At 46.0% G+C, this 13482-nt stretch overlaps 1 protein-coding gene across 12 annotated transcripts in view; it reads right to left on the bottom strand.

The window, feature by feature from the left end:
* Window positions 1–13482, bottom strand: part of R3HDM2 (R3H domain containing 2) — a 162579-nt gene that overhangs the window by 34818 nt on the left and 114279 nt on the right. For 8 of the 12 annotated variants that reach the window (XM_073663326.1, XM_073663327.1, XM_073663325.1 and 5 more), the window contains 6 exons: window positions 9182–9241; window positions 8280–8420; window positions 5264–5372; window positions 4592–4687; window positions 2304–2335; window positions 1381–1434 (listed from right to left, as the gene is read on the bottom strand). In XM_073663326.1, the coding sequence (XP_073519427.1) occupies window positions 1381–1434; window positions 2304–2335; window positions 4592–4687; window positions 5264–5372; window positions 8280–8420; window positions 9182–9241 (492 nt within the window). The remainder of the gene's footprint in view (window positions 1–1380; window positions 1435–2303; window positions 2336–4591; window positions 4688–5263; window positions 5373–8279; window positions 8421–9181; window positions 9242–13482) is intronic. The other 4 variants (XM_073663329.1, XM_073663333.1, XM_073663332.1 and 1 more) reach the window with 1 other exon arrangement.

Raw genomic sequence — 13482 nt, 5'->3', positions numbered from 1 at the left:
CAGGGTTACACAGAGCTCATGAAAATAGAGGACTGAATGGCAGCAGGTTTACTGGTTCTCTAGTGATAGTTTCCTTCTGATAAACCAGTGATTTCATCAAAACTGCAGCAGGTAGCCCAGAGACACATCACTGCAGTCAGTGTCTCTTACATTATTCTACTTTTAAATTTGGTGAGATTCCCTTTACGAGCCCATGCACACTGAGCTGAGTATGCATGTGAGTGGGAGAGAAAGGAACAGCTGTGAGTTAAACGCCTTCCTTCCGGAGGCCTCCTGCGACTCATGGGAACTCTAACGTGTCTAGTGCTTACACTTTCAGCAATTCTTCTCTTAACGCTGCCGCCCAATCTCTTTAATGCATATAACCTAGAGTGCGTTACTCTATCCATCCTATATAGAAAAAACGGTCCTACAAATCAGTCCTAGATAGCATTTTAGGAGCGTATATAGGAGCGTGAGTGCATTGGAAAATGTCATCTCTGGAGTCGCGAACTAGGAATCTGCAGCACATGTCAAAAATCAAATGAAATCTGGCTGATGTAGACAGCGCCAAGGCCAACATTTACTGTATGGTAAGAAATAACGCCGGCACAGTTGGGTTTCTGGAGTAAGGCTGGTCATACACTTGAGGGCTAGATGGCCACAAAGCCTGATTCAGAGCATTTACAAATGTTGGATGATGGATACAGATGGAAAATTATAAAGTCATGATATACAAATGTGCCAAAGTATGTGCAGATCAACTGGGTCATGACTACACTCCGATCACAGATAAGGCAGAGTTATCTCCTAATCATGGGCAATTTCAGGTGTCATTCAGAGTGATAGTCTTTACAGGCAAACACTTATGTCTAGTGTATGCCCAGCATAAAATAATGAGAAAGCAACAATAGATCCAGCCTCTGTCAATGTTAAAACACACATCAGTAACTGAACATGCAACTCTGATAGCCCAGTACATGATGAACTAGAAACTGGACATTCAGGAGAACTTGATACTTGGAAGCCAGTCCAGGATCTATCTCCAAAACAACGAAAAGAACTGGAAATAGTTGGAAACTCGTATGGCTATCCCACGGTTATAGATGCATCATGCCCTACTGTATGGACACAACAGCGGAGGCAGCACAATGGCTGCACAGGGCTCCAAACCAGACAGAACATCACACAAGAAAACAGAAATGATGTAGCAGCCATGAATACTAACCAGTCTTCTGATGGAAAGAAAAAAAAAATACAGGGCACCCTACCCACATTGCAGAAAAGGACAATTGCAACAGACTACATGTCAAGAAGAACCTCACAAGCAGCCATGCGAGGAAGGTGTGGGCACCAGCGACCTGGACAGAGAATATGTATAGTACACAACATAGAAGGTACCTAAACAATTGTCTCCTTTTGTGAGAGAGAGTGGAAAAGCCTTCACGGTAGAGTCTGTAGGTTACATGAAGAGGGAGGGAAAAATAGTATTGAGTTTGGCATTTTAAGGTGGCACTGCATGTAAGAGAAAAGTGAAGTACAGCTGATGTTCAGGGTTTCACCGTGTCTATCACGTCATCATAACTGGGGGTGTCTAGCCTCTGGTACCCTACGGATCCTCAGAATAACATAAGCACAGCTGGTGCAGGGGGGATCCCCTCTTCATGGCTATTCTTGCACAGCAGTCCCTGGCTGTTGAGGGGTCTGCAGTGAAACTCCAGTCAAGTCAATCCAGTGTCAAGTGATCCAGTTTCAGGTGCCTGCACAGCTGGGGCATGGCTGGGGTGCCACATCACAACAATAAGCATTATATTTTCGGGATCTGCAGGAGTAAGGCTATGATCAGCCAGTCGTACTTGTCAAACCTACAGCCTCATAGGTATATATGGGGTTCTACGTCCAAGTCAGTCCAGGCATTATGGTCTGTACATGGAACATGAAATACGGCTGTCAGGACCAGACCTTAAAGGGGTCAGATCCTCACTGATGTGAGGTGACAGTGATGTCATGTCACTAGCATAAGTGAAAACCCTTTAACTAAACTGCAGCATTTTGCGGTCTCAGTTGTAAAGAATTATCAGCCTACACTAAAATGTTTGCGCTTAAATGGATCCAGCAGCCTACGGAAAATCTCCAGGATTGGTACCGGCGAAACCTTAAGTATAAACGATGTCAGATATTCTTCACAATCGGCTGTGCCCCTGTGTAAAGTTATGTATTTATTACCTGGTCACATGCTATATACACACAACATAAAAACCAGCCATGATCTGTGAATGTCATTAGTAGGTCACTATGGACAAGCAACATTTTACATGGCTTACCTGTTATCAGGAATATGACCATTTTGGGCAGACTAAAAAATAAAAAACAAACAGTATGATCAGATACTAATAGTGCTCCCATACTACAGCTATGGTACTTAAAGGGATTGCTCCCTTCACTAAATGAATGTTCCCATCTGCAGGTTATAAAGACACAATCCACGCTGTATTACCTCTCCTTGGGTCCACCTATGAGTCTCCACCACTGCTCCCAGTGTCTGGCATTGGCTGTGGTGCTGACGTCATATCGACAGCCAATCAGTGCTCTGTGGCACTCCATTTACACTGAAAGTCGCTCACTGACTGGGTGTCAACATAAGGCCAGAGCCACAGCCAATACCAGGGACCAGGGGAAGCGGCAGATCTCACTGGTGAACCTGGGGAGAGCGAGTATAGCAATGGTTTCTTAATATCCTAGAGCTGTGGACATTCATCTACTGAAAGGGATCAACTCCTTAAAGCTGTGCAAGTACAGTGCTGCTCACCATTATTGACTCCCCTTCTTTTTTTTTTCCTAGATTGTACAATATCTTCAGAAATAAATGGAAGTGTACCAAAGTTACATCCTCAGGATTTCTTAATTAGTAGTCCAAAGTAATACAACAATAAAACATTGTTTTTCAACTTCCATGTTGAAATTTCAAAGAAGAAACAGAATAAACAGCATGTGCAGCAATAAAGGAACCCCTAAGTAATACTTGGTTGCACATCCTTTGGTATTGCTGACAGCCTCCAAACGTTTCTTGTAGCCATCTATAAGCTTCTTGCACTTCTCAGCTGGAATTTTCTCCCACTGTTCCTTTGCAGTTTTGTTCAAGCTCTTGAATGTTTGCAGGGTTCTTTATTCCCAATGGAAGATTTCAGCTCACCACAAAGATTTTCAATGGGATTGAGGTCAGGACTCATTGCTGGCTATTTCAAAGCAGTCTATTTTTTCTTTTTCAACCATTCCTGTGTACTTTTGGGTGTCATTTTCTTGCTGGAGGACCCATGATCTTCGACAAATGAAGTTTTCTTACATTGGGTAGGACATTTCGCTACAAAATCTCTTGATAATTCTCTGATTTCATGATTCCTGTGATACGGTCAAGGCCTCCTGTATCAGACATAGCAAAGTAACCCCACAGCATTATGAATCCTCCTCCATGCTTAACTGTTGTTAAGGTGTTATTTTCCTTATAAGCTTCATTGCGCCGTCTGTAAACAAACTGTTGATTTGCATTGCTAAAAAGCTCTATTTTTGTTTCATCTGTCCAAAGAACATTTTCCCACAAGGATTGTGGTTGATCAAGGTACTCTTTGGCAAAGATCAGGAGTTACTTTTTATGTCTTTTCTTCAGCAATGGTTTCTTCCTTGGCCCTCACCCAAAGCTCTGCTTGGTTTAGTGTGTGGCATATGGTACTTGTTGAAACCATGACCTCAGACTGTTCCAGGTTGGCCTTTAGGTCTTGGATGTTTTGACGTGGTGTTTTATCCACCATTCGCACCAACCTTCGAAGACATCTCTTGTCAATTTTCCTCCACATCCAGGGAAGTTCTTGACCGTTCCATGCTTGGCAAGCTTCTTAACATTGTGCACTGTTGAAACTGGGATACTATGGTCTTTGGAGATGGCCTTATACCCTTTGGAAGTCTTGTGTTTGCCAAAACCAGTTCTGATGTCCTCAGACAGCTCCTTTGTCTTCACCATTGTGACAAAGGAACAAGGCCTACCAAGTGGCTTTTTAAAACACTAAAGTTGTCATTCATTGGCCAATTCATGTGCCATAGGCACCAAAAATTAAATCACAGGAGAATCTCTTTTGTGATTTACCACAGGCGAGTCAATGTGTTTCCATACTAAATTAATGTAAAGGGTGTCAATACAACACAGCAAGCTTTAGGTTTTTCTATGTTTCCCTCCCATTGTTTTTGCCTTTAAATTATTGTTTATTATTTGCTCTTTTGTCTTTAACACGAGTGCTCTATACAAAAAAACCTTTAACTTAATTTTTTTTCAAGAGATATTCCACATTATGTACTTTCACATTATGTACTTAAACTTCATGGGTGCCAATAACGATGAGCAGGCCTGTATTATTGAGTAGTATCCACATTTACCAAATCTGTACTACAGCCTACAATTCTGCCTAGATAGCCGGCATAACAGAACAGGAAACAAGTAGGACTATAAGCGTTTTTAGCTTTACACAAAAAACACATTTCAAAGCCAAAGCAGATTATAGATCATCTCCATCACAAGTGAATAAGGCAACAGGAATAAAATGGGCAAAAGAAAAACATTTACCTCTCTTGCAAAAATTCTTTCCCGTACTCGCTGATATTCTTCTTCTCTCTCCTCTATGGATTTGCTCCGTCTCCCATCTTGCAAGGGAACTCTGATCTATAAAATATGAAAATAATAACAGGAACAGTGGAAGTAACTAGAAAAAAAAATCTGTTCCAGAATCAGTTTTAAAGGGTGGCAAAATAGGTAATTGCTGAAGGATCTCATTGCAAAGCCTCTCCACGAAGAAGGGGATCAACAAACAGCTTGAGTTTGGAGAAGAAAAATAATCAGCTCCAAATAACTTGCAGATGCAAATCCCATTACTGATACTTGCACCTACATCAAGGACAAGGCCTTATCTTGAAAGAGATGTGCATCCATGGCAATCTCTCCATTCCTACAGGCTACAAGATGGGGGTCAGTGGAGACTTGTGGGGATCAGAGATGGGATTGCGTTGGTCAGTCATTTATGGAATTTGATGTAGACATACTGTAAATGTATATGCATGAATCAATGGTAGGACAACATAATCAAAACGCACAAAGATTTTTTTTTCTCTGTATTAGCCAAATAAAAAAATAAGTGTATAAAATTAAGGGACACAGCCTGTGCAATGTTTAGTTACAAACGTGAACACACTGACAGAGGATGTGAAGCAAGGCAAAAATCATCAAAACAATCCGCTCTACCTGATTATCATCACGGTCCATACTGGCATCATCTCGCTTTAGGATGAACCGTTGTTGAAATTCGCAGCTCTTCTCATCTTTGATGTGCTCAGAGAACCTTTGTTCAGGTCTGACAAAACAAGGACAATTCATAAAACTGTCGGCGATCACAAGTAACGGAGCCCTTTATACTCTCCTAAAGCCCCGTCTCACATAGCGAGATCGCTGCTGTGTCACGGTTTTGGTGAAGCAACAGCGACCTCACCAGCGATGTCGCTATGTGTGACACTTTGCAGCGATCAGGCCCCTGCTTTGAGGTCGCTGATCGCTGCAGAATGTCCTGGACCTTTTTTTGGTCGTTGCCCTCCCGCTGGTCAGCACACATCGCTGTGTGTGACCAGCGGGAGCAGCGATCAGGCTGGTAACCATGATAAACATCGGGTTACTAGGGGCACACGTGCACTTAGTAACCCGCTGTTTATCATGGTTACGAGCCTGCTAAAGTGAGCGGTAACCTCCCGCTCACCGTAGCAGGCTGGTAACCGTGATAAACAGCGGGTTACTAGGTGCGCGTGTGCCCCTAGTAACCCGATGTTTACCATGGTTACCAGCCTGCTCCTGCTTCAGCAGGCTGGTAACCAGGAGCAGAACATCGTGGAAAGATTCTTTCCACGATATCGCTGCTCCTCTGATCGTTGGTGAGCCTGCCTGTTTGACAGCTCACCAGCGACCACATAGCGACGCAGCAACGATCCCCGACAGGTCGTATCGTTGTCAGGATCGCTGCAGCGTCGCTAAGTGTGACGGGGCCTTAAGACAGCACAGGGGTGAATAGAAAGTTGTTTAAGTGCCACAGTCTACAGGGGCTTCAAAGGGTTTTGCCACAAATGACATGATAGCGGGGGGTCCTATGATTACTGTAAGGGGGGTCCAGCGTTCTCGTTCCTCCTAGTTGCAGACGGAATTTAAAAAAGCGACATGTTCACACCTGGGCATTATTGCTCTATTCATTGTCTAAGGGGACAAATGGATGGGTGCACGCGGTACTCGCTCATCTAATACTAAAGAAGAGAGAATTCGAAAAGATCTAAAACAAACTGGAACTGTGGGAAGCAACTATCAGAATGGTTTAAAAGGAAATGCAAAGTCCTATATCTGGGCAAGAAAAATGAAAAAAGAATATACAGAATGGGAGGAGTAAGGCTAAGGAAACAGCACATGTGAAAAAGACTTGGGTATACTAATAGATCACAGACTGAACATGAGTCAACAGTGCGATGCAGCAGCAAAAAAAGCAAATACAATTCTGGATTGCATTAACAGAAGCATAGAGTCTAGATCAACTGAAGTAATTATCCCCCTATACTCCTCTTTGGTCAGATCTCATCTGATATACTGTATGAAGTTCTGGGCACCACATTTTAAAAAAAGACACAAAGAAACTGGAGCAAGTTTAGACAAGAGCGACCAGAATGGTGACTGGTTTGCAAACAATGTCCTATGAGGAACAGTTAGAGGATTTGGGAATGTTTAGCTTGCAAAAGAGAAGACTGAGAGAAGACTTAATAGCGGACTACAAATATCTGAAGGGCTATCTCACCGTAGACGGATCAGCTTTATTCTTATTAGCACAAAGACTAGTAGTAATGGGATGAAACTGAATGGGAGAAGATACAGAACAGATATTAGAAAAAAACTTTTTGACAGTGAAGGTGATCATTGAGTGGAGCAGGCTGCCACGAGAGGTGGGGAGTTCTCCTTCAATGGAAGTCTTCAAACAGGGGCTGGACAGACATCTGTTTGAGATGGTTTAGTGAATCCTGCATTGAGCAGGGGGGTTGGACACGATGACCCTGGAGGTCCCTTCAACTCTAACATTCTATGATTCTATCTCACACACATAGATAGTGAAATGTGATTCATCATTCCCGATAACATGTTTGTAGCTCTCGAGAGACTAATGATGGAGCACTTAAAAGGGAACCTTCGGGCTAATTAAGGGGCCTAAATCAGGGGCAGGCCACTACACCATACACTAATATAGTGTTAAACAACCGACTGGAAGGCCCTAAACATTAGAATGGAAAAAATAGATGAACTTTTAATACTGCGACACGCCACTTTGTCCAGTCAACTGGACAATGCTGCAATGAGGACAGGCTACAGTTTTCTTGCTGAAAGTACATACTGTCCGCTTTCATGTCCTATCAGCATGAAGCAGTGTTGGGTGGGACATCAATCAAAGCTGTGTGGGCACACTAGACAGTAACTAAAAAGCAATTTAGTCATTGTCTCGCTCCTGCACGATATCAATATGAATGGACTGGCAATCACCGGACAAAGCGCTCGTTCGTTGGGAGCAATGATTTTTAAGCCAACTTAAAAATTCGGCAGTGCATAGTCCTGTGTGAATAGGTGATGTGCTACCGACCACTTATTATTCTATGGGGACAAAATGGTTGGATAAAGATTGTTCTGTGGCCACAGATTGTTTGTTGGCTTGTCTAAACAGGCTAGTAAATCAACATTGACGATCATTTAACTACCGTGGTCGGCACGTGGAAATGTGCCCTAAGCCTCGCTGCTGCGCCACCCCGGTGACTGGGAGGAACACCATGTCAGAGATAAAAAGTACATTTCTTATGTGCAAATTAATAATCTTGTCGCCAGGCTTTGTGCTTGTCCATTTGTTATCTTGTGTATTTTGTATCTTTTTTTGCGCCCAATTCATTATTCTATTTGCACCTTTTTGAAGTCTACTTTATGTGCTATGCTTTTTTGTTCTTTTTTTCCCTGCTTTGTCGGTGGAGTTCAGTGATTGCAGATGATTCCAGATGTTTTCATTTTATTCATGAATTGCGACTTTTTAAAAAGTCACAAAATTTGGCGAAACTGCACTTATTTTTGACTTTACGCCAAATTCACGAACAGTGTGCGCCAGTTTGAAAAATTTGGCACAAAGAATGGCAATGAATTACACAAAACAAAAAAACAGCAAATAACGAATTGGGGACATGCCATGCAGGGGGGCACTTACATTCGTGTGTTACTGGTTTTATTAATGATTACGGCTTTGCCTGTTTGGTCTACATTATGATCCATGCCAAAATAGGCAGCAGCACGGTGCAAAAGCATCCTGTGATATGAGGTCATTTGTGGAAACTTCTTAAATTGATTGCTGAAGAAAGAAAAGAAACAAAGGCAAGATTCAAAACTGAAAGATTAGAGCGCAATGCAACCCTAAGGCCAGACTGTGCAACCGACTGCATTACAATTTGATCATTTGTTCAGATAACGCCCACCCGCCAACAACTTTGGTTTCCCCATAAAAATTAGAAAAATATGGAAACTGAGCCAAAATTCTTTTTTTTACAAAACTATACATTTCTAATGTTAGGCAATGGAGGCAAAATTTGTATGTATTTAACCCTCCAATTGAATATTTCCAGGACTGGAACAAGGCCACCGATGAAGAGACACTTTTGAGATGAGGACGTTAGCGCTGCGGTGATAATTATATTATATTAATTCTAACATTAAATAAAAGGGTTTTTTTGACATTTGTAAAATTGTCAAATTATTAGAATGTGCGCTACCCCTTTAAATGTCTATCCTAGGTAACAGCCCTAAAAAAGAAGCAACCTAATTTCTAAGCATAAAAGCTTTAGCGCCTCAACAAAAAGCATCGCATCCGTGTCCTGTATAAATCTAGGGGAAATTTATTCACATGCTCCATTTAAACAACCTCATTTGGAAGCATCACACCAAGACAAAATATCTATACTTTGATGTTTATTTCTAAATAGGTCAAGAAATAAAAATACACCAACCTCTGGGATTAGCACTACATCACAGGCGGGATATATGCGGGCCGCAGCATGCTGATTTATGTAAGGATTCTCACCATCTACATGGCGAGAAGGATCCGGCAGCACTTACCTATTGTCATTAATAAACTCAAGGATTTCTTGTTCTAATTTTAGCAGCATCATTCTGTCCCTATGGAAATTAAACTTTAGATTAGTAATTTACAACATCTCTATATTTGTTATACTGCATGATATATCCTTAAAGCATAAACGGCCAGTACATAAATGCAGAAAATGTGCACAAAATATTGGTGCCACAAATTAAAACGTACGCCCCTGAGGAGATTACAGGGTGCACCCCGTACCAGACCTCAGCTGCTGCTTATGGGGAGAATTTATTACTACCACAAGGCATACTGTACATGCACACTTTTTGACCTTTTGTGCCACCAGAGAGTGTGTTTGTGTATATTTATTATGTATTTCTTAAATAGCGCCATTAATTCCACAGCACCTTACATACATTATCATCACCGTCCCCATAGGGAATCTAGATTGTGAGCCCCAATCAGTATGATGTATTTGGAGTGTGTGAGGAAACCAGAGAACCCAGAGGAAACCCACACAAACACGGGGAGAACATACAAACTCCTTGCAGATGGTGTCCTGGATAGGATAGGAACCCAGGACCCCAGCGCTGCAAGGCTGCAGTGCTAACCACTGAGCCATGGTGCTGCCCAGAAAACTGTACTTCATGCATGCAAGAAAAGTTTAGTAGATCAGTGCACACACCACAAATATGCGCCGAATTTATTAAGAAGGTGGGCAACCTTAAGTGAATTTAGCACTTCTGCAGGCGTTTGTTTCAAGACGAACATTTGAAACATAAGTCTTAATAAATTCGCCCCTGTATGCACTGGACATCTTGGGAGGCCCTTTTCTATTAGACATAGCAGAGACAGTCCACTAACAGTGGCTCTCACTGTGAAACACATGGATTAACCAAAGTCCATGTGCACTTTTTAACCAGTTCAAAACTTAGACTGGGTTGTTTCTCCCAATTCATGGCCAGGCACACTTTTTTTTTTTTCTTATTCATAACACAGCGTATTAAGAGCGCTAAAATCCTTGCATGATGTTTGGCCTAATTCTTTATGACAAATATTAGAGACAAGAAAATAAATTGGCTGAACCGTAGTCAAGAGGCCAAGTCAGTGTTCCAAACAGCCACCTAGCTGCCAACATCTTGATTAGCCATGGATTACTGACGTGAGAGAGCGTGTGAGTGTGAGAGAGCGAGAGCGTGTGAGTGTGAGAGAGCGAGAGCGTGTGAGTGTGAGAGAGCGAGAGCGTGTGAGTGTGAGAGAGCGAGAGCGTGTGAGTGTGAGAGAGCGAGAGCGTGTGAGTGTGAGAGAGCGAGAGCGTGTGAGTGTGAGAGAGCGAGAGCGTGTGAGTGTGAGAGAGCGAGAGCGTGTGAGTGTGAGAGAGCGAGAGCGTGTGAGTGTGAGAGAGCGAGAGCGTGTGAGTGTGAGAGAGCGAGAGCGTGTGAGTGTGAGAGAGCGAGAGCGTGTGAGTGTGAGAGAGCGAGAGCGTGTGAGTGTGAGAGAGCGAGAGCGTGTGAGTGTGAGAGAGCGAGAGCGTGTGAGTGTGAGAGAGCGAGAGCGTGTGAGTGTGAGAGAGCGAGAGCGTGTGAGTGTGAGAGAGCGAGAGCGTGTGAGTGTGAGAGAGCGAGAGCGTGTGAGTGTGAGAGAGCGAGAGCGTGTGAGTGTGAGAGAGCGAGAGCGTGTGAGTGTGAGAGAGCGAGAGCGTGTGAGTGTGAGAGAGCGAGAGCGTGTGAGTGTGAGAGAGCGAGAGCGTGTGAGAGAGCGAGAGCGTGTGAGTGTGAGAGAGCGAGAGCGTGTGAGTGTGAGAGAGCGAGAGCGTGTGAGTGTGAGAGAGCGAGAGCGTGTGAGTGTGAGAGAGCGAGAGCGTGTGAGAGAGCGTGTGAGTGTGAGAGAGCGTGTGAGTGTGAGAGAGCGAGAGCGTGTGAGTGTGAGAGCGAGAGCGTGTGAGAGCGAGAGCGTGTGAGAGCGAGAGCGTGTGAGAGAGCGAGAGCGTGTGAGAGAGCGAGAGCGTGTGAGAGCGAGAGCGAGAGCGTGTGAGTGTGAGAGAGCGAGAGCGTGTGAGTGTGAGAGAGCGAGAGCGTGTGAGTGTGAGAGAGCGAGAGCGTGTGAGTGTGAGAGAGCGAGAGCGTGTGAGAGCGAGAGCGTGTGAGTGTGAGAGAGCGAGAGCGTGTGAGTGTGAGAGAGCGAGAGCGTGTGAGTGTGAGAGAGCGAGAGCGTGTGAGAGAGCGAGAGCGTGTGAGAGAGCGAGAGCGTGAGAGAGCGAGAGCGTGAGAGAGCGAGAGCGTGAGAGAGCGAGAGCGTGAGAGAGCGAGAGCGTGAGAGAGCGAGAGCGTGAGAGAGCGAGAGCGCGAGAGCGTGAGAGAGCGAGAGCGTGAGAGAGCGAGAGCGTGTGAGAGCGAGAGCGTGTGAGAGCGAGCGCGTGTGAGAGCGAGCGCGTGAGAGAGCGAGCGCGTGAGAGAGCGAGCGCGTGAGAGAGCGAGAGCGTGTGAGCGCGAGAGCGTGTGAGAGCGAGCGCGTGAGAGAGCGAGCGCGTGAGAGAGCGAGCGCGTGAGAGAGCGAGAGCGTGAGAGAGCGAGAGCGTGAGAGAGCGAGAGCGTGAGCGTGAGAGAGCGAGAGCGTGAGAGAGCGAGAGCGTGAGCGAGCGAGAGCGTGAGAGAGCGAGAGCGTGAGCGTGAGAGAGCGAGAGCGTGCGAGAGAGAGAGCGTGAGTGTGAGAGAGCGTGAGTGTGAGAGAGCGAGAGCGTGCGAGAGAGCGAGAGCGTGCGAGAGAGCGAGAGCGTGCGAGAGAGCGAGAGCGTGCGAGAGAGCGAGAGCGTGCGAGCGAGAGCGTGCGAGCGAGCGCGTGCGAGCGAGAGCGTGCGAGCGAGAGCGTGCGAGCGAGAGCGTGCGAGCGAGAGCGTGCGAGCGAGAGCGTGCGAGCGAGAGCGTGCGAGCGAGAGCGTGCGAGCGAGCGAGAGCGTGCGAGCGAGAGCGTGCGCGTGTGCGAGAGTGCGCGTGTGCGCGAGAGTGCGCGTGTGCGAGAGTGCGCGTGTGCGAGAGTGCGCGTGTGCGAGAGTGCGCGTGTGCGAGAGTGCGCGTGTGCGAGAGTGCGCGTGTGCGAGAGTGCGCGTGTGCGAGAGTGCGCGTGTGCGAGAGTGCGCGTGTGCGAGAGTGCGCGTGTGCGAGAGTGCGCGTGTGCGAGAGTGCGCGTGTGCGAGAGTGCGCGTGTGCGAGAGAGCGCGTGTGCGAGAGAGCGCGTGTGCGAGAGAGCGCGTGTGCGAGAGTGCGCGTGTGCGAGAGTGCGCGTGTGCGAGAGTGTGCATGTGCGAGAGTGTGCATGTGATGTGTGAGAGTGTGCATGTGATGTGTGAGTGTGCGAGAGTGCGCGTGTGCGAGAGTGCGCGTGTGCGAGAGAGCGCGTGTGCGAGAGTGCGCGTGTGCGAGAGTGCGCGTGTGCGAGAGTGTGCATGTGCGAGAGTGTGCATGTGATGTGTGAGAGTGTGCATGTGATGTGTGAGTGTGCATGAATTGGGGTGAGCATATTGGTTAATTTAAGAATGTGTTTGTAGTATTTCAAATAAAGTGTTTGCTCTGTGTTTAATGCTTTACTTTACTTTAATTAGGTGTAGTAATGAAAGGGTCTGATTGACACTGTCATCACACACAAAAGGGCTAGGTATCAGATAATCCCATACACCCAATCCCATTAGCATTCCCATTCATGTGATTTCTGGGGCAGCTGAGAGCAGCTATTTTTAGCCTAGGAAGGTGCCATTAGGCAAACATTGTCCCAAAGCTATTATTAACAGCTCACAGCTGTTTAACCGCTATGCCCCCCCCCGATCAGAAACAAGAAGCGCTTTGGGTGCAGCTTATTTTTGCTGCGTCCAAAACACGGTGTTCTAATGCTGCACTTTTGTTGTCGGTACATGTGAATCCACCGCATATGACACTTCAATTGGTCAAAATCTGCAGCGGAGAATGGCATCTCCACTACAGAAATTGACATGCTGCAGGTGAGTTTGGGTACGTGGCCACGATCAGGAGCCACTGCAAGTTTGAAGCTGCGTGTATATACAGCGTTAAACCCGCAGCATCCAGATGTTACAGCACAGTGGATGGGATTTCTAGAAATCCCATGTCCACTTTGCATGCATCCGAGGCGTGAGAGAGCGAGAGCGTGAGAGAGCGAGAGCGTGAGAGAGCGAGAGCGTGAGAGAGCGAGAGCGTGAGAGAGCGAGAGCGTGAGAGAGCGAGAGAGCGAGAGAGCGAGAGAGCGAGAGCGTGAGAGAGCGAGAGCGTGAGAGAGCGAGAGCGTGTGAGAGCGAGAGCGTGTGAGAGCGAGCGCG

The sequence above is a fragment of the Phyllobates terribilis genome, unplaced genomic scaffold (assembly GCF_046119375.1).
Source record: "Phyllobates terribilis strain yellow unplaced genomic scaffold, ASM4611937v1 Scaffold_2__4_contigs__length_985480577, whole genome shotgun sequence".
NCBI lineage: Eukaryota > Metazoa > Chordata > Amphibia > Anura > Dendrobatidae > Phyllobates > Phyllobates terribilis.
Note: the sequence above shows the minus strand (reverse complement) of the source record. Positions and strands in the feature narration are given on the sequence as shown.